This window comes from Erithacus rubecula, assembly GCF_903797595.1.
Source record: "Erithacus rubecula genome assembly, chromosome: 10".
NCBI classification, from domain to species: domain Eukaryota; kingdom Metazoa; phylum Chordata; class Aves; order Passeriformes; family Muscicapidae; genus Erithacus; species Erithacus rubecula.
Genome location: NC_136662.1, coordinates 16,473,590 through 16,494,385, shown reverse-complemented (window position 1 = coordinate 16,494,385; position 20,796 = coordinate 16,473,590). Strand labels below are relative to the sequence as shown.

Below are 20,796 nucleotides of genomic sequence, written 5' to 3'. Positions count from 1 at the left end.
AATTACTTAAATAGAATTTTTGAAAAATAGAAATTTGAAATCTTTTGATCAAGCTGGACATGGCTTTTATTCAATTTTAGTAAATTTTGTTTTACGAGATTATCATGACGGGTATTATCTTTGACTTTTCAATTTTTCCCTTATAATGAAGTAGTGGAAAATACCTAAAATGCATAACAAGACCTGGTTTTTATTCTTTATAGTTATGTACCTGATTCTTTCTACTCAGAGTTTTCTCACTTATATTTGAGGCATTTGGTTTTCAGCTCCTGATATCATGAGATGTATTTAATTCTTACTTTGTTTCAAAGCTGCTTATATTGCTCCCAATAGGAGCAGCAAAATCAACAACATCCTGGTGAGCATTTGCTCTGCTTTATCTTGAAAGAGGTAGAGCTGGGATGGAGTTGTCTGGAGTTGCCTTAAAAGTGAGAAAGATGACACTGCATCACTTTACACTGTGGTTTGTGTTTGGAAGGTTTGAATTTCTGGTTTGGTGTTTTTCTTTCCCTTCCATGAGAAAGAAAACTAAAATGTTTCAAAAATACACTTGCTGGTTGAAAGTTTAGAGAGAGTGGGTGATTTTGGCACGCAAGTTTCAACCTCTGCCCAGAGTCTGAGCTTCCTTTGTTTTTCTCTGGTTACCACTGACATGAGGAATCCACAAGGTGCTTGCTCAAGCAAAGAGCTTGTACAGCCCCTTTAAGGAGCTGTAACAAGAGCTGCAAATCAAACAGTTCTGTAACAACTGGGTCAGTGTATATAGAAAGACTTTCAAATATGGTTATTTATTCAATCTCCTGCTGTAAGATTAGTCCCATTATGTGCCTCCTATGCATTCCTTTCCAATTCATTCAATTTAAATAAAAACTTTCTGCTAGAACTCATGTATATATCAGTGACATTCATCTAAATAAAATATCCCAGGCACATGAGTCGCAGGAACAGTCTTATGAAGAAGCAGATCATATTCTATTTGTTTGGAAATGTGATGCATGTAGACGTGGGCTTATTTCAAGATAATGTCAAAATGTTAAAATCTTTATGAAATCTTAACATTAAATTTAATGAAGACAGAGATGTTTGCTGGGATGTGATTCTGAGATCTAGGACTAAAGTCAACTACTGAAAATAAAAATCCCGCAATAGTGCCATAGGGGGAAAGAGGGAACAAACACAAATTCAGGATAATCAGACCTGTCTTTTTTATAATTTTTATCATTTTTTGCATGATCTTAGCAATAATAATGTAAGTTTTCTACAGTGCTGTGCTAATTTGGTAGTTCTTGCTGAGTGAACACACTAACACTATCTTTCTTTTCTTTTAACGTACTGAATTTTTTCCTAGAGAAGCTTGGCAAGTCATTCCTCCCAGTCAGAGGTCTGAAGAAATTGAGGAAGTGTAGATAAAACCAGCTTGTTTAATGATTGAAACACAGGAAAAATTAAAATACATTTTTTGCTTGTAAAGTAGAGAAAAGCAATAAAAACAATGCCAGACGGTTAATGCCTCTCTTGTACCTTGCATTTCAAAGACCTCAAAAGAACATCAAGAAGAATAAAGGCAAAATCTATTCCCTATTGGCATCATTATAAATGTTGTATCCTCTAAAACTCTAAAGACTCCAAGAAGAGTAGAAGAATAAATGGCATTGAAATAAAGAAAATCTCTCTGGAGCTTTGTTCAATCGGCTTTGTTAGAATTCACTCAAATAGGATGATTATAAGAAAAGATCTCATTTGTTTCAACATTAAAGGAGCAAATTAATATGTGGCAAGCTGCTAATAATTGCCTCATTATGTAGTGAATGGGCATTGCGTCCAATTTACAAAATTACAATCATATTGTTAAAGTAACAATTGAGAAAGTTTAGTCTGAGTTTCCTAACTATCTGCATGATTAGTTGTGGGATTCAGAGTGGAACAGAGTTGGTGGTTGGAGAGATCACACCACCCGTCTATAGTGCTAAGAAGCCACAAGAGAAATTCAGCTTTTCATTAGTGGAAATTCCATCTGCAGAGGTCCTGAGCTGGGTTTGGTCCAGCTGAGGAGTGAGTCTGGCAGTCTCTGCTGAGAGCAGAGCTTGGCGTGTGCCTGCTCTGTCCAGGTGTTATTTTGTGGTTCAGAGACCTGGCCTGAGATCATCCCCACGTGGACCTCAGCAGATGTACAGGGCTGTGCCTGGGAAACTTGGTGATCCAACATCTGTGCCTGTGGGAAACCCAGCCATACAAATGGTTCTGTTGCTGGAATTTCAGTCTCCTGGTGGAAACACTGGAAACGGTGGGAGAATGTTCAAATTTGGAAAGTAAGCAATTTTCCAAATAATGAAATCCTGTGTAGAAGAGAATCATGTTTTGTGACCTACTTTAGTTGGATTTGCTTGTGACCTTTTCTAATTCTGGCTGATTTTGTTATTTAATGATTTGACCTTTGATTCTGTGAAGCCACTTCAGTGCTAAATGCAAAGAACAGTTAGATAAGTGACCTTTATTACACAGCTATTTCTCTTTGCTAGAGAAATGGCACTGTTTTGCAAGTTCTAATTCACAATTTTAATTATCTTTTCTATTGTCTGTAAGCTTGCTCGGGAGATGGAAAGGTCAGACATTTCATTTTCTTTACTGATTAAAATATAAGTGTTCCTCAACAGTTACAATGTATCATTCAGGAAAAAGATGGGACTATTTGTCAGAACCATACCCAGCTGCTCTGCAGAGGACTTCTACATCCTTCTGGTCAGCAACAAAATGAGCCATTTTCTAGCAGCAATAATAGCTCAGCCCCCTTGGTGTTTAGAGGTGAAATAAGTGTCTAAGTACATGAAAAGAGAAGAAAAGGTTCTTAATGTTTTTGTCTTTAACTCGTGTATCTTTGATGGAAGGAAATGATGATCTTGTAAGAGGTGACCCTGGTGTTCTGGGTCCACAGAGGATAAGCAGTAACAGCACAGGTTTCTGTGTGGTCCTGCCAATCTGTTTCAATCCCAGTGCTGCTGGACCATCTCTGCAGATGAGAGGGCAGCCTGGACTGCCTGGCAGACCCCTTTGCATTGTGTGTGGATTCATGTGTGTGACTGAAACCACCATTCTCATCTGTGACACAAACCAACACCACAGACTGGTGACCCGTCTCCATAGCGGGTTCAATGAGTGAATATTGATGTGTGTTTTCTCATATGTTGAGGGAGATATGATGCAAAAAAAGAATGAACGCAGAAGAAAAGAAAAAAAAAGAAGAATAGAGATGATTCTGGAGTCAGTAGAATATATAATATGGGTGTCAGTCAGTCTCCTAACTGTATGGGATGTCTGTTGGGAAATATGCATATTGGGATATGAAAAGTCTCTCTACATTGTAAAAAAATATTTATTGTGAGATAGAGCTGGGAGGGGGTTAGCCTCTGACTCAGTTCAAGAAGAGCAGATTATATGTTGACCTAGTGTAGGCATTCAATATTATGAAAGCACTTTATAAATTGGAACAAGATAAATGAATCACAATAAAAGAGCTAGAAAACCAGGGGACACAGTTGCAGGAGTGAGTACTCAGCTTATTCAAGCAGAACAGTTGCACTCAGTGAATAGAAAATGTGCAATGCATTTCTAACTAAGGTGAGAAAATCAAACAATTCCAAATTTAAGAGAGCAGCTCCATTTTAATAGAGAAGGAAGAATTTCATGAAAAAAGCAGCTCTGAGGGTGAGACAAATTTAAATGGAACCAGATTCTTGACCAAATTGGCTTTTCCTATCTAGCAGTTTCATATTCAGCATTTGTTAGTTTGAAAGTTCACCCTGAAAGCTATAAATTAATCTACTGGGACTGTAACAATTCTCTTCATGCTAGGGTATGAGTTATGTGTGTGGATTTGTTTAGGTCACCCAGCCATGTCCTCATAATGTATCTTAGAGAGAATTTCTGTAAGTAAGCAGTAAACAGAAAGACTGCTGTGTTCAGCTGCATCTCCTGGGATTTCATCCCTGCTGTCAGAGAGCCATGCAGGACAGCTCTCTAAAACTATAAAAACTATAAAAAATGCATGGTGTTCTGTGAAGGAAACATTGACAATGCTTTTGTATTCAATCAGGAATCTTTAGCTACTGATGAAATGAGAAAAGAATGTTTTCCTGAAGCAGCCTCATAACAAAATCAAATCAATCACAGTAGAGAAATCAAAGCTTTGAAATAGTGAGGTTTACTGCACAAGTCTTGCAGGATGCACCTTAATTCAGTACAATATTTGTGATCCAAAGATGTGATATTTTAGCTCTTAGAGTTTGGCTCTCTTCAGATGTTTGTTTCTTCTCCTTGCATTATTCCTCCTTATCAAAGAACTCATTTTTTTGTCAGTGTCACATCCTAGGGTTATAGTGGTCAAATGTAAGCAGGCTATTCATCCACATCAACTAAATGAGGTGTGATTTTGAAGAGAAATAACCACAAGTCTGATCAGAAAAACACCTAGCATCCTGTCAGAGTAAACGTCCAAAGAACGTGAAGAGAGCTGTCCCTGAAAAATACTAAGCTGAGTTCACTGGCTCCCAGTTCTGAGCATGACAGAGGATGAAGTCTGTGACCATAAAAAAATTGTAGGTTATCTCTGACCTGGGTGATCTTCTGTGGGAGTTTTTTTGATGGATTTAGTTTTCATTTGATTTGGATTTCTAACTGAACTCTTTATACAATCCAATTTAAATAGAGGGCATTTCCTTTTAGTCTGTAGGTACAAAAGAAAGAAAAGACATTTACTCTTTATTCACTGACAAATAAAACATCAGATAGGTCCTTGTATCCCTATTAGATGATTTTTTTCTATTTTCAATTCATTCTGGAGTAATAGCACCCTAGAACATGGTTTGGAAATATTGTCTTTGACTGTAGTTTTCTCAGGATTAAGTTCCTAGTTCAGATGTCATCAGTCCATCTGCCTCTCATTTTCCATGGAGCATAACCACTCTCTGGAGAGAACGACATATTCCTCTATCCACATCTCCTTTCCAACTGTAGGATTTTCATACTATTAGGTTGCTTTTTAGAGTTGCATCTTGACTTCTGTCAGAAATTTGGGAACTATTCATTCAGACACAAACACAGTTAATGCACATTTAAACTTCCAGTTTAACACACAGTTTAACAATACCTTGTTAAAACAGAAGCCATTGATCTAAAGTCTGCTTTCTGCTGCTTCTTTATTTCCTTGTTTTTTAGTGAAAAGAGTAACATTTAGAGAAAAAAAAAAAGGAATGGTTATTTGTATAGTTGACTTTGCAAGGTGGGAACAAAGGCCTATTCCACTGAAAAGGTTTGCATTCAGAGCTTTGTAGTGGTAGAGTTTTCAAGTAGCTCTCGAAAAACCACATGGGGATTGTGGTTTTGTTTTTTTAAAGAGAAGCATTGCAATCAATTTGTTGTACTGTACCTGTTTTTCTTTTAACTGAATTTTCAGTCTTCATGTTTTGCAGAGAAAAACTTGCAATGTATACCATTGTTTCCTGTCTTGCAGCCTCTACAGCTTGACTGTGACCTCTGTGCCATTGTTTCAAACTCGGGACAGATGGCTGGCCAGAGGGTGGGCGCCGAGATAGACAAGTCCTCCTGCATATGGAGGATGAACAACGCTCCCACCAAGGGCTACGAGGATGATGTTGGGAAGAGGACAACTGTAAGAGTGGTCTCTCACACCAGTGTGCCTCTCCTGCTCAAAAACCCTGAGTACTTCTTCAAAGAAACCAACAACACCGTTTACGTGGTCTGGGGTCCTTTTCGAAACATGAGGAGGGATGGAAATGGCATTGTGTACAACATGCTGAAGAAAACTGTTGACAGCTACCCAACTGCCAAAATCTATGTGACAACGGAGAAGCGCATGAGTTACTGCGACGCCGTCTTTAAGAAGGAGACGGGAAAGGACCGGTAAGTCTTACACTGAAGAACAACTGCAATGTTTGACAAAAGGTGTATGAGAACGTCCAGGCGGGATGTCAGCTGCTAAATGAGTCCCCAGATATGTTTCTAATGGATTGTTATATGGGTTTGACTGCTATAAGCACTTGATGAGGCAGCAGCTAGGCCCCATTTACCCCACCTACGCTACCTTCTGTTCATTCCATTTCTGTTGGCTTGAATCCCAAAAATATTGGATGTCTTCCTGAAATGTTTTCAAAGCTGTGTGTTGTTTTCAGCTCAATTTACTATTGATTAAATTGACATTTTATTTGAAGAGGGTAATCCTACACAAACAACATTTCCAAATGCACAACCTCAGGATAATTCTGGATATTGCCTTTTCTTCTCTGTTAAGATTCACTGTAGCTTTTCTTCAAACACAGACCTAAGGGTTATGCATTATTTCTGTTTTTTGGTGAAAACAGTTTCTCAGAGATACTGGAATAGATTTAATTTTTTACCAGTATCATGCTGAAACTCTATTTTCCATGCTTGATAATGGGTATTTATGCTACTCAAATGAGGCTATAAGAGGTGAAATTGTGAGGGCCACTGTTTGGGCAAGCATGTTCAAAGCAGAAACTGGATTTGTTGAACTAAGACCACAAATTGCAAGAATTTGTAACTAAGCTGCAAAAATTCAGTTCATCTGTGTTTTGGCATGGAAGAGCACCTGTCACACATACTCACTTGAGCTAACTAGGAAGGAGTTTCCAGATCACTGCTGTGCCTTAATATTAATTTTTAAATTTGCACATCATGAATTTGAATTTGGGAAGGACTTTTGCTATTCTGACCAAATTAAAGATACAGATATTCACAAACAACTTAACGTAGTCTGAAATTTTGACTTAGCTTTTGAAGTAGGAAAAAACCTGTTATCTCAGATGTACTTGTTTCACTGTGTTAGTAAACTGTCAGAAATTGGTGACAGTTGATTTTTCCTATTTTTCAAACTATTGGAACATAAGGAGGAGCCTGCCCCTGTTCTCAAAGTGCTTGTGTTGCTGCTGTGGTTCTGGAGTTGGAGGGAGCTGATATATTTCATAAAGGTGTCAAGGTTATCATGGCTTCTTTAGCTTAACTGAACAAATTGATGAACAGGAGCTAATAAATACACAAAATCCATTCTTCAAAAGTGACCTTTAATAATCCAAGTCATCCTGTTTACATATTAATCAAGCTAAATATGATTACGGGTACATTATTGCATTGCTGTATATGAATTTGTTTATATATATGAGTCAGGTCACAGCGACTTTACAACACTTCATCAAATTCCTTATTGTGAGATTAGACCTTGAAAAAGTCTCTCTTTTTCCTATGAAAAAAAGAAAATCTCCTCATCATTCAATGTCAAAGTATCCCCCTCTCCAGTCTAATCCATTCCTCTTCAACGAATTAGCACATCTCAAGTTTTTATACTTACGCAATTAACACAATACAAATGCTTCTTTTCATGTCAAAAGCAGATTGAACTTCTCTCAGTGCTTATAACAAAGTTCTTTGTTAAGTCTTCTTCTTCAAAGCATAATGTCTAAGTGGCCCATGTTCTTTTCTCCTTAAGTTTCACTTTTCAGCAGCAATACATTTTTACAAGCCTGTCTCACGACCCATCACGTGGTTTGTGCATGTGCATCCCTTGGACACCAAGGGAAAAACCCACCACTTCCCACAGTGGTGACCAGGTAACAGCCTTGTTTCTACTGCATCTTTCATTTTTAGTCCTACCTTCACACATCAGATACTTAGATGGCTTGAACATCATTTAGTGCTTTTGTCTGGTCAGAAACAAGGGAAATGATTGATGCATCACCAGCCAACACCTTCTGTATCTCAAAAAAACATCTTGCCGTTCACTACTAATCAGGGACTTCAGTTTGGAAGCTGTTTCATATTTTGTAACATCTTCAATTTGCAGGACCTGTCTTCTGTTTCTAGGGAGGGTTATGAGTCTGTTGGAGGTATGTGGCATTTGTGGAAGCGGTAAATGGAGAGCACAGGAGATTTGTGGGTGATGAAAATACTTTCACACATTGTGCCATCTATTACAATGCTGAGACAGACTCGGGTTCCTAAGCCAAATATTCCTCAGTTCCTCAGAGAAACATCAACCCTTGCCTGGAATATTAGATTGAACAGAGGTCTGGTTCGACATGTTTCCAGCAAAAAATTCTGGAAGGAAACCAAATTCAACTCATATTTTAAATTGTACTGAGTGGATTGAAACTACATCTATTTTAGTTTAATCCTAAAATACTGTCTTTCTGTACAGTGTATGCTGCTAATGCATAGTAAGATTGCAACAGATTTCTAGTCTGTCGAGCCTTTAATGAGTTTTCTGTTTCTACTCTTTGATGTGCAATCTTTTTAGGTAATTAGTGGGACTTTTCAGCAGTTTCATCCTTGTGATGCTCAGGTTTTTAAAGGATATTGTGAGAAGCAGCTAACAGGTATGTGCTGCAGTCACTTCTCTACTGCAGAAAAGCTCTGGTCCTGCAGTGCTGCTGGCATGGGAGCTTTATCCCTGACTTCACTGGGTGCAGGTTCAAAACCCACAGCTTTGGTATTGACAAATGATTTAATACTGATGTGTGGAATAAACAAGAATTGGCTCTAAGTAAATTCCAACAAACAATATTTTTTTCTTTTGTAATGCATTTTTGAATTCTACAGCAGTACAAAATAACCTCTAATATGGGCTATTTGCACTGGATAATTAACCTTGCATGAGTGTTAAGAATCTGGGGAACATATGTTCTTTCTGAGAGTCTTTGTTAGTGAAGCAGTTGAGTTCAAGGTGGTGAATGCTCATCCACTTTGAATAATTGTTGTACATAAATAATATTCATTACCAGACATTCACAATTTTTCATTAATGCGTTTTACTTGGTACTTCCCTAGAGGGAGCATAAAGCTGGCAGCTTCTTCCAGTACTTCACTAATGTGCTGGTGTATTATATATATTGACTCAAGTGAAAGGATTTAAAGAAATATTAGATAATTACCAAATGTGACATCTTTGTATGTACCTCAATCCAGATAAGTGGTTGTAAAGCCATCTATATCTTTGCCATGCAATACAAATATAATGCAATATGATATAATAACATTTAATTGGTAATAACAGAGAAAACTGTAATCTTCATTAAAGCAGCAAAGCTAATTCTGGTCTGATAAAGTGCACTGAGCATCCCTAAATAGGTTTTAATTAGCTGGCACCAAAGCTGCACCACCCTTAGGGAGGGTAAAATTAATGAAAACTAGCAGCAAATAGATCAATGCTACTGGATGTTCTTGCCTTAGGTGAAGGTGATGAGAAAGAAAGGAGTGTCTTTTAAGGATCATTTAGAAAACAGTCTGCATTAAAAGTCACTTTCAACAAGCAATGCTAGAATAAATCTGTGCTGGTATCAGTGGAGCAGTGTAATGTTTTCTGGACTGCAGACTCCATTTGTGTTTATAGTAAAAGCATCTCAGGCTACTCCTGAGCAGTGCCTAGGGGCCAGCTGCACATCCCCCCTCGGGGCTGGCAGTGGGCTCAGTCCCACTGCACATGGGAGGCAGTCAGCCCCAGCAAACAGCCAGTGCTGGTGTGCTGGTGCTGCCCAAAGAACAGCTTCACTGGTGAGTGTTGAAAACAGCTTGCTGAGCTCTGCTGATGAAATGCATCCTGAATTCCCAGTAAGAGATGTGAGATGGTGTTCTGAAACCCAGCCAGTTTGGTAGACAGAGGACTTTCCACATATATTTCTTAACTCTGACAGTGCCCTTCCCAATATCCAATCAGTTCAAATCCACATTTTTTAAAGATTATTAGCTACATACACACGTCTTCAGGTGGCAGGTTCACTGAGCCACATTTGCAGTCAAATTACTGTTTCTGAAAGACTGCTGTCAATATGTTGGACAGTTCTGAAGAAACAAAATTGGTTTTGTGCTTCTCTTCCAGAAGTTCTTAGTTTCCTCTGTTCATGCCAGATGGTGCTATATGTTAGGTTGTGAGAAAGCTGTTTTATCATTCAAGGCAGAAAAATGAATCATTCTGAGCGCTGACTTCTGCATCAAGATGCAAAATTTGGGGTTGTGTTCAAGCTGCCATTTTACTGAGTTTTGCTCACTAATTATTTATTACTTTGGTGATATATGAGATCTATATTATATGTCTGTCATTTAGAGCTAGCAAATTATATTCATCAAAATTTTGGATTGACACTGTTAAGACAACTGCAGTCATCACAGCTTCACCTCAGCTAATTTGTGGTTTTTCATGTGTCTGACTAATCTACATGAAGCTATAGTCTAGTAAAAATGTCATTGAAATGAATACATGAAATTACATTCTCTGAGGTTCAAGTAGCTGCAAGTTGTATTGTTTGGTGATATTCTCTGGGAATTGAGGTAGTCAAGCTGTCAGTGTCCAGAATATCAGAGTTTTATGCTGACACATTCTGGTTGTTGGCTTGAATGAAATACTGTAGTAATGATATTTTCATTTTTGAACTTGCTTGCATATATGTATTTCTCTATCAAAGTTATTTTCTCTATCAAAGTTATTCAGAGTTGCTTAAAATTTGCAGAAAGCAGTTTTTCATTGGGAATCTGTGAACACTGACACTGAGTTTGGCTCAGAGAGTGAAATTTTGGCACTTGGGAAGTAACGTCCCATTGGTACTTGGTATTGATGTGATTTTTCTAAAAAAATATAATTTCTGGAAGATGAGTAGAAGTTCTTTTCATTTTGAATAGAAAATGAGCAGAATTAGGGAATATCAATGTCTTTAAATTACAGAACTTTAGGAAGAAAAGGATGAAAAAACTAACTCAGACTGACAGAGGAAATGTTGGAACAGTTTTAAGGACAAAGATTAATTGTAGTTTATGTTTTGCTGTAGTCTTTATCATGATGATGTAATTGCTGCTGCTGCACCATCAAGTAAGCAAAAAGTTCTCAACTGCCTGTGAGCATCTCAGCAACTCCAAAAATTCTTGTTTGATATAGTGACCATTGTTCAAGGGGATCTTTCTTGAATTATTGCTTGGCACTTCCTTTCTTTCTTTCTGTAAAGTAATTCCTCCAAAAAATGATAATGAATTTGTCCATCTTAATTCATAAAAGGTCTAAATAGTTTCATTGTCAGTCAAGACCGCTTTATTACCTGAAAAAACAAGGGTCTAAAGCATGAAACCTTAATGAAATAAATAGATTTTTCATTATAAAACACTTAAAACCTCAGCATCTATTGCTATTTGTGGTCAATCACCAGATGGTTAACAACTGTTTGGGGGTTTATATCCACTCTTCTATTTCCTGGTAAAACACCAGTTGTTCCTGAGTGTTCTACATTTATTCCCTACAGCCCATTAGTAACTGCATTTATATTCTTTATGAAGATTTTCCTAATTAAGATGAACACTTTTCTCTATTAGGCAGATGGAACTCAATAGAAGAAGTCCGTTCTTTATTAACATGCCAGTAAATGCTGCTGAAAGCACCAGCACTTCTGTTAAGAAGCACAGCTCCTACTACATTACACTAATTACACAGTAAAGTGAAACTTTATTAAAAAATATCAATATTAGCTATTATTTTGTGATAAAGCTGTGGCTGCATATAGATTGGTGTGAGCTTAGAGACCTATTGATTCTGCAGAGGTTGCTGACTATAGCCATGGAGTTGTTTCTTTTTAATTAATGATCAAAGACAAGGAATATATAATCAGGATCTACCCTATCATTGTGCATTTTCACATGTTCTTTGGATTTATCCATCTTTTTCTTCTGATTTATCAATCTTCTTTGAGTGCCACTGGATGTGTTTTCTCCTCCTGATGAAATGAGTGTTAAATCTTTATACAGTGTTTGCTATAGCCCTAATTACATGCACACCATTTTCATCCTGTGCTTTAAATACTCTGCAGCTTTTATTGTTATGAGGGAATTGCTGATACTCTCAGAAGGAACTGTGCATATGGATGGGATTCTGGAACTGATCCTTGAGGGTCCCTTCCAACTCAGCATATCCTGTGATTCTGTGATTCTCACATCCCATGATCATCCACCTTTGGAAAGGATGATGTAAGTCAGTGACTCATGCTGGCAATCCTGGTAACATCCTGGATTGCAGGGCTTCCAGTTTTGCTGCTGATGGTAAGGATATTTTATGGTTGCAAAGGAGAAAAGTATTGGAGACAAAAATTAGCTGAAGCATAGATTTTGAATTAAGCCTTTGGTGTTCATCTTCCATAGTTCAATGTTTTTCACTTTTCAGATCACAGTGTGTAAAACAGACCTTGATGTTCCTAAAGGAGCTGAAAAATTTGAAGGAATAGAAACAAATTTCAAAAAATATAAAATTTTAAAAAGAGAAAGATAATCTATATTTTAAAATTCAGCCTTGCTGCCAGGTGGATTATTTGTCTTGAAAAACACAGAGTGATTACCATTGAAGTCTGTACTTATTACCAGTTGTCACATAACAATTCTAAGAGACACTAAACAGATCAAAAGATTGTTTAAGTGTGATACTTGGTGACTGGTAACTGTGGGGTTTCTAATGGAAGCTCCCTAAAGAGCTCTGAGCTGAATTTACAGTGCTAAGTAAGAAAAAAGTTCTGCAGTCAAACTGCATGAGATGCACGGGAGGTTTGTGCTGCAGATCTGCTGCTCAAGTGAGGATAGCAACTTTAGGAGACAGGAAATGACTCTACAATCATTTCTTGCTTTGGATAGAGAAGAGTTTCTGTACATCTGTCCACCCACTAGCTAGTCAAATTTATTAGAAATTACTTTTATAAGAAAAGGTGTATGAGAACTCTCATGCATATCTCACTAAATGATATTTAGAAAAGATTGTCATCTCAAAGCTTTGTGCAAGTAAACAACACAGCAAAAGAAAATCTGTTGGAAAGTAGAAAAAATTTAGCCTGAACTTATGGTTGAGTATTTTATCTTAACATGTAGAAAGATTAGTAAACAAATTCTTCATGGAAAATTTAATGAGTAAGAAATCAAGCCTGTGTGAGACCTCACAGACATAGGAGGAAAACTTAGGGGAAATGGGAATTTTTGTGACTCATTATGTTAATTTAGAACTCATTGTTAACTAGATGCTTGCTTGTGCACATTTTCAATATGTATTTTTACCCAGATGAAAACAAAGCAGATATTCTACATTTTTTTATTTCTGTGTGTGTTATCCCACATAAAGAGTTTAGGCTGCAATTTCAGAACAGTGAAACTGTTCAAATATATGGATCTATAGCACATGCCTTTGAAGGTGACTCAGGATTCATAGCAATGCTTCTCAGGGAACCTGATGTGCTATTGGGATATGCTACAACCTGTGTTTAGAAAACAATCACTCCTACACAGTTCCTGTGAAAATCAACTTCTCTGAGCTTTTAACCGTGAGGCAACTCTGCATTTAAAGAGTAACATGCACAAGAGAAGCATGTACAATTTTTCTCAGAGAATCACATCTTCAACAGGTTTTGGAATTTTCATCATAACTGTAACAGTGGGGATTTAATATGAATCTTCAATCTTATGTCTTCAAACAATTTGTGTGAAGTCTCAGGTATTGACCACTATTGACCATAGTTGGTGTGTGAAAGGAAATGATTTTTTATACAGATGTTCAAAGATTCAGCCATTCTGTTTTCAAGACTTTAAGAATGCCTGATTGTGGGAGCATCCAGTATGGCTGGGAGCACTTACCAGACACACCATTCATCTCAGAACCTGAGCAGCCCTACCTAGTGCATTAGAACTCAGTAAACATGCAATTGCAGTAGAAGAAAAGGTTTTCAACCAGTCATATTTGTTCTTTAAAAGTTTCTTGTCGGTATCCCATCCTTATATTTGGAAACTTCTTTTTCTTTGTCTCTATTTTTAAAATCAACTTGTCCCACCATGCATATCCTCTCTGCTCTAGTCCTACAGGTTACAGAAAGGAGGCATAAACTCACTGTCTAATAACATTCTCTACATAATTCATTGAACTTTCAAAGCACAGGATTTTCTGCAAAGCTTTAGAAAACATTGCAGATGATGTCACTAGTGTAGAAAAAGTCAGAAAGGAGACAAAGAGTTAGCAGATGAAATTCTGAAAAACAAACAGCATGCTTTTATCTTAACAATAAAAACAAAGATAAATGTCAGAAATATGTGCTCCGTGTTCAGTTTGCTCTCCATATGTCTCAGATTTTTTTGTGAATAAGTTAATTAGATTTTCTAGTACTCTTGTCTCCAAAAAGTGTCCCAAACATTTTCCATGAGAGCATTTCTGAAAAATGCTGCAGGTATCACTTAAGTCTCAAAATGGCATTGTGAGGCAAAGGATATTTGTCCTCTTTTTATAACTTGACTTGTCTGAGAGAAAAGGACACTAGGGGAAAGCAGAAGCTATTGCTGTGCAGAAATTCATGCTCACAGAGCTTTGTGAACATTGTATGCTTGCCAAGAAGGCATTTTGATCTCATACAGTCCTGATTTGGGTTGGAATGGTCTGGAAGTGCAGTATGGAACGAATTTCTGCTGTTATATAACCTGTTTTCAGCCAAACATGGTAATGTTACAGCATTTCCTTCTATATTAAATTAGCAGTAGTCTCTTGACATTTTACAATCAATCAAAACATTATGAAAAAAATAATCGGAAGAATATGTACAAAGCAGTATTCCTCTAAAAGATTTTCAGTTTCATTTTTTTCAAGTAGTATATTTCATATATTATCAACATTCTTTGTCCATGCGTTTCAGCATTCTTTACACACATTTCTAGTCCTTTAGGAAATGTGACTAGTCTTGGTCATGTGTAGCTTTTTCTTTTATCAAGGGAGAATTGTGTCTTTGCCAAAGCTCAGTGGTTGTGGATTTTTGCTCGCTCTGTTTGTGCTGCTCTGATTTTTTGTAAGTGATGACACTGTTGAAATATGTTTTGTGTTTGGAGCAGAAGCAAGCAATGGTCCTTAACTCCTCGGGGCTAATTTCATGCTCTTAAATTGCCTTTCTGACCCCTTCCAAGAATGCACAGTGTTTGGATTTCAGCTTCACTGTACAGAATGTGCCAGGGATCTCGGCTGCAGTGGCATCCCAGGCCTTCACACTCCCAGGAATATTTTTGAGTCTTGCTCATGGAGTGCCTCTTGGAAATGAAACTTTATTTAACTTTACAGAGGACATCCCCAGGGTATCCTAAAGCTTTATGTACTGCTTAGATCTGTCTAATCACTTCCTGCCAAGCTACACTGCTTTGCTTGGTTAGAAGGAAGGCAGTGAATGGAGGAGTAGCTAAAGCCAGTTCAGTATTTATCAGTGAGCAATGTAGGATTCCAGGCAGTATTTCTGAATATGGTTTAGGATGATACTTGGAAATGATGCATTGAGAGAAGGCATATTCCATTTTCTCTTCCAAGCTCCTAATTTTGGCTCACTTGGTGGCTTTCCTTAATTTTTGAAATAATAACCACTGGTATCATATAAATTTAACCAGTTTCAGGGTGCACAAGCAAGAGAAGCTCCACATGTTTTCCTTAAACTTCTTCAGTTTGCATTCCAGGCCCGAGACTGGCGTGTAATAGAAACATTTTTTCATTATCACTTTACGTTTTTCCTTGAGGCTATCATACTGATTTCAAAACCACAGTCATCATTACACTGAAATGGTGGCACTAATACATTGGTCTTTGTGGGTAGATTATAATATGGAGTTTCAAAATAATTGCCCACTAATATGAGAGGTGGATGTATAGTATTCTATTGCTTGTAATGCAACCATTAAAATAACAATTACGTGATAATGAAAGGACTCATTATGCTTTAGTTTATCTTTGCATAAAGTTAATAGCTAATGAAAACAGGAAAGATTATATCTAATTACATTTTACAATACTTTTGCTTTTCCCATTAAGAGAACACTTTGCACAGAATTGTAGATTGGCATGCCTCAGTAAAGTCTATGTCCACTCTATGTGCTTCAAATTACAACTGTTTTAAGACCAATGGTTGCATGTTCTTTTCTATCAAATGGTACACATATTCTTCACAAAGATCACTTTTGAAACTAAGTTATCAGAGGGAGTCAAATTTGCAACATGACTGTGCTGAACATAAATTTAAAAATAAATTTCGTTTCTTCAGGTTTGAATTGTTAGAAAAATGAGGGCAACCTGACACTGAGTTAGTAGAATATTGTTTCTCTTTGGGTGAATGAGAAATATCAAACAGGTACATTACCTACCATCTGTGGCAATTTTGATTCAGTATTGTCTACAAGGCATTGTCAGGCAGAGGGGCAAGTTCCTTTCCTGTTATATCCAGGGGTGGAACATGCAAGAACAAATAGTGAAACAGGGCTTTGGCATGGATAGAGAAACCTCTCATTGTGTGTGTTGGGATACTAAGCTTTGAGTGAAGAGTGTTTATTTCTGGAATGCAGAGATAAAGCTCCCAAATTATCTTAATGGCAAGAAGACTAGTTAGGATTAAGGCATTTTGGTATCTTTATATACAGATCATATTGCACTGATTTTTAAAGATGCAACAGGTTTTCTTCCACTTTTCAATATTTTGCGTATTTTTTAAACATAATGATTTATTTGAATGTTACCTTTAAATGCCAAAATTGTGGAGGTGGGAGTTATATAATCTAATCCATTTCACTCCAAAACAGAAATATGAGATATGAATTAAGCAGTTACAAATGAACTCAGCATTAAAAGTATAATTGTATTGATTTTACAAGGGATTATATGAAATTACATCAATGGGAAATATCTTTGGTCTAATTGCATGATATTTAATTAATTTATGCTCCAGTGAGCTAAATGGTGAGTTGAGTTTGTGAGCCCCAGTGTACATGGTTTTATGGTGTTCAGAGCCTGGTTACTGGCTGAGGCTCCGTTTGGATGCCAGGACAGCTCAGTACACACTAAGGCACCCATTGTCTGTGAGTCTGGAGGCCTGGTCCCAAGTAATTCCTGAAGTATTTCAACTTCCAAGCCTTCTCTTACACCTGTCTCCAACTCTTCCATTTGGATTGCTAACTGAAATCACAACCTGTAATGTTGTCCCTGTGTTTGGTCACGAGCTCTTTCTTCTCCATGCTGCTCCTACACTTTCTGACCACAGGATCAGGATTGTTGGCGTTGGGAGGGATCTCTGGAGATGATCCAGTCCAACTCCGTTGCCAAGGCAGAGTCACCAGAGCAGGTTATACTGCACAGACCCGCTTGGAATGTCTCCAGTGATGGAAACCCCACGACTTCCCTGGGCAGCTGTTCCAGTGTTCTGCCACCCTCAGTGTAAAGAAGTCATGTTAACATGAAACTTCTTTTGTCTTCTTTTCCTCTCTCTTGTTGCTGGGCTCCACTGAAAATAGTCTGGCTCAGTCCTCTTGGCACCCACCTTCGAGATATTTACATTATTAATGAGATCTCTCAGTCTTTTCTTGTACAGGCTAAATGGGCCCAGCTCCCACAGTCTCTCCTCACAAGATACTCCAGACCCCTCATCCTCTTTGTGGCCTCTGCTGGACCTTCTCCAGTAGGTCCTTGACTTTCTTATCCTGAGGAGCCCAGAACTGGACACAGTATCCAGATGTGGCCACACCAGGGCTAAGAAGAGGGGGAGGATCACTTCCCTCAAACTGCTGGCCACACTCTTCCCAATGGGATACTTGTTTCTATATTACATATTCCTTGCTTTTCTTGAAATATTTTTTCCTTCTCTGACATTTTTTATGGATATTTTGGGCATTTTTTCCTCTTTTATTTCCTGCCTTATTGTTTGTAACTGTGTCATCTATATAGCTTCATTCTTTCAGCCTTTTGTCCATTTATTGTGAAACATATTGCCTTGAACACACCTCCTCTTTCTGACAGAATCTGTTTTAAAACAGCTCACAGACCTGCAAGGTATCTGATGAAGAGCAGCTTTTCCCTTTGTGCCCTTGCCCTTGCCCTTGTCCTTGTGATTCCTTATTCATTTGAATCCTGGTGCAGAACACCTGAAAGTCTGCAGGTCCAGAGCTGCAGATCTCAACTCAGTACATCCAGTTCTTGAAACAAAAACAAAATATCACAGTGGGGCGTAGAAGCTGTGCATGATTATTTATTGATGATTGTTGGTTACAGGAATTAAAACAGCAGGGAGCTCAGATTTTGATCAGAAACCAAGTGATTTTTCTGTACACTTTTTATTGTAAAATGTGAACATAATATAAACCCATTGTGCTCCTGCTGGTAATGCTAAGCCCTGGCCTGACCTGCTGAATGAACAGAGCGTGTTCCCTGTCACACAGGTATGTAACTGTGTATGTGAGCATTGATTAAGGCTTGAAGCTGTTGCAATGCAGTTTTTATATTTGTGAATATGGGAGCTTTCACAATTGCTTTGTAGCTCTCCAGCATGCCAACCACCCAGCACAGTGTGATCTCCAAGTGAAAAGCAAAAGGATCAGGGGCTGGGCAGCCTTTCTGTGGGCTCCCAGCACGGGAGTGTTCACACTGAGACTCAGTTCATGTGCTGGCAATGAGCAGAGTGCATGTGCTTTGCTTTTTGTAAGCAGTTTTCTATTGTAACAGTACAAGATAGCCAGCCTGGCAGTGATTTTAGCTCTACAGTTATAATTTATTTGCTTTTAGTTTTTGTAACATCACCAACTGCTAAGGGAATTGATGCTTAATACATTTCTAAATAAGTAAAACCAAAGTATAAATAAATTATGCCTGGTTTATTAGTCCAGGTGTTTTCAGCATTGCTGAAAGTGATTTGATGACAGCCACCAGCACTAGCAGTGGAAAAAAACTTGATTTCACAGTGATTATTATCATTATAATAAAGCATAATTGAAAGATTACAAAATTGATTCTTTTAAAAATTAATGTGGCAAGAGTGAGCAGGCTTTGTGGCATTCAGATTTTTTTAAGTGTTACTTGGAAGGAAAGTGGCTTATTTTATTTCCTGGCAGAAAACTGCTGATTTTCCAACAATCACATTAGAGAAAACAGTCCCAGAGGGTTACAGGAGGCAACAGACCTGTGTCATTATGCTTTACCCTTTCCTGATGGCTTCGGAGAAGAGCCAGGAACAAAAGAAAGTTACATTCATTATTGAGAGAGCCTTGGGAAAATCTGTTTGGCCAAGCAATTTTGCATGAAACGAGTGAGGAAATATTTGACTGGAAAGAACATAAACTCCTTCCATCAATATGCAATTTTCTGGATCCATTTGTCCAAGTGATTATTAAGAACAGTTTCTAAATTTGCAGTGCTTTACAACTTCAAAGGGCTGTGAAAGCATCACCTGGTTAAATGGTTGGAAGTGTTTTTTAATAAATAAAAAAAAAAAAAAAAGACCAAAGTCAGTTGTAAGACAGTTTAAAGTGCAAAGTATTGAAAACAGCAGGAAACCTGAGGACCTGCAATAGCAATCATCTGCTCCAATCAGGAACATGGAAACCACAAATTTATCTTTGATGATTTCCTGTAAATATGCCCTTTGAGGACAGATTGCCCTGCCCAGTCTTGTGGAAAATGCTCAGAGCTACAGCTCTTCTCACTGCAACATATGGATCTCAGCAAGCTCTGCTTCTCCATTTCCGAAGTCATTCTTCAGAAGGAAAAGTCTGAGCAAAAATGTAGTGCTGCAGAACTGCTGGTTAGCATCTTTCAAACCTGGTCAGCCTGACTGGAAAAAATCTTTCTGAGTTGTTGCTTTTCTTCTTGGCTATTTTCTTCAGCAAGGTCTGCCCAGTTTTCCAGATCAGTTATCCTAGTGGAAATGGTTTTATTGATGTTTTCATTCACTTCAGAATGTCTCATATAGTGTCCACGACACTGCAGTATGAATACTTTTCCCCCAGATATGTAGCAGTGTGTGCAGAGGGCTGGGGAAGGCACATTTGGGTGTCTCTGAGTGCCCCCAGGGCTCCTCTTTCCTAGTGTTGCATCCTGGTAGCTTGGGGTTTCCAGTCAGTGCCACATCTCACATTTATGACAAAAGAAGCTCAAGAAATTGAGGTTAGGTGTGGCTTATTGTTTCCCCATATATATCCTGAAGAGAGAACATGCTATTCCATTTTAAAGCTGATGTTTATGCACCATTTGAGATTGTCCAGATAGTTTGCAGTCTCTGAAGAAGTCTTCTGTGCTTGAATTTACAGTAGACATATAATCTTCCACATTTGGTATGTATGCTTTTACTTGGTGACAACCTCCTAGTGGCCCTATGTAATCTTTTATTAAATAGAGGGACAGTTCCCAAGCCCATCTTTCTTCCCAAGATTGAAGTCAGTGTAAAGTTTCATTAATATTATTTAGCATTTCATAGTGCATATCATCCACAGACCTTAAAGCACTGCAGGACATTAAATCAGCTTTAATTTTACCATTTTCCTAATTGTAAAGCTCATGCAGGGAGTCATTTGTCAGGTTGCATAGAGGTATCATCCTGCAAGTCTGTAGCTATGAAAATACCCTTCATCCAGGGTTCCCAGTTGTCTCTGATGCACTACTCTGACATTCAGAAGGCACAAGTGCAAGTTCATGCTTCACTGGGAGGGAGTCCTGGGTGACCAAGTGGTGACCAAGCACATTTTTATAGGCAGGAGAAAATGAACTGGGATTTCTTAAAAGAATTCACTAGAAATTCCATGTTTCCTCAATTTTGTATGACTAGACCCAGCTCTTGTGTCTCGGCCTCTGTGCCAAGATAGGCTTGAATTGCTCAGCAGATCCTTGTTTAAAGGTAACATGTTGCAGGAGGGAGGGGTGATTATTAGATTTGGGAAGGAATATTACAAGACATGTTGAAGCACTCCATATTCAAGAATTTGCTTTCCTGC

At 38.0% G+C, this 20,796-nt stretch overlaps 1 protein-coding gene across 6 annotated transcripts in view; it reads left to right on the top strand.

Moving 5' to 3' along the window:
• The window catches only part of ST6GALNAC3 (ST6 N-acetylgalactosaminide alpha-2,6-sialyltransferase 3), a 226,668-nt gene that overhangs the window by 148,064 nt on the left and 57,808 nt on the right, over window positions 1-20,796 (top strand). For 4 of the 6 annotated variants that reach the window (XM_079313693.1, XM_079313692.1, XM_079313694.1 and 1 more), the window contains exon 3: window positions 5,507-5,916. In XM_079313693.1, the coding sequence (XP_079169819.1) occupies window positions 5,558-5,916 (359 nt within the window). In that variant the 5' untranslated portion in view covers window positions 5,507-5,557. Of the gene's footprint in view, window positions 1-5,506; window positions 5,917-8,323; window positions 8,410-9,901; window positions 10,108-20,796 lie in introns of those variants that run through there. The other 2 variants (XR_013775260.1, XM_079313696.1) reach the window with 2 other exon arrangements.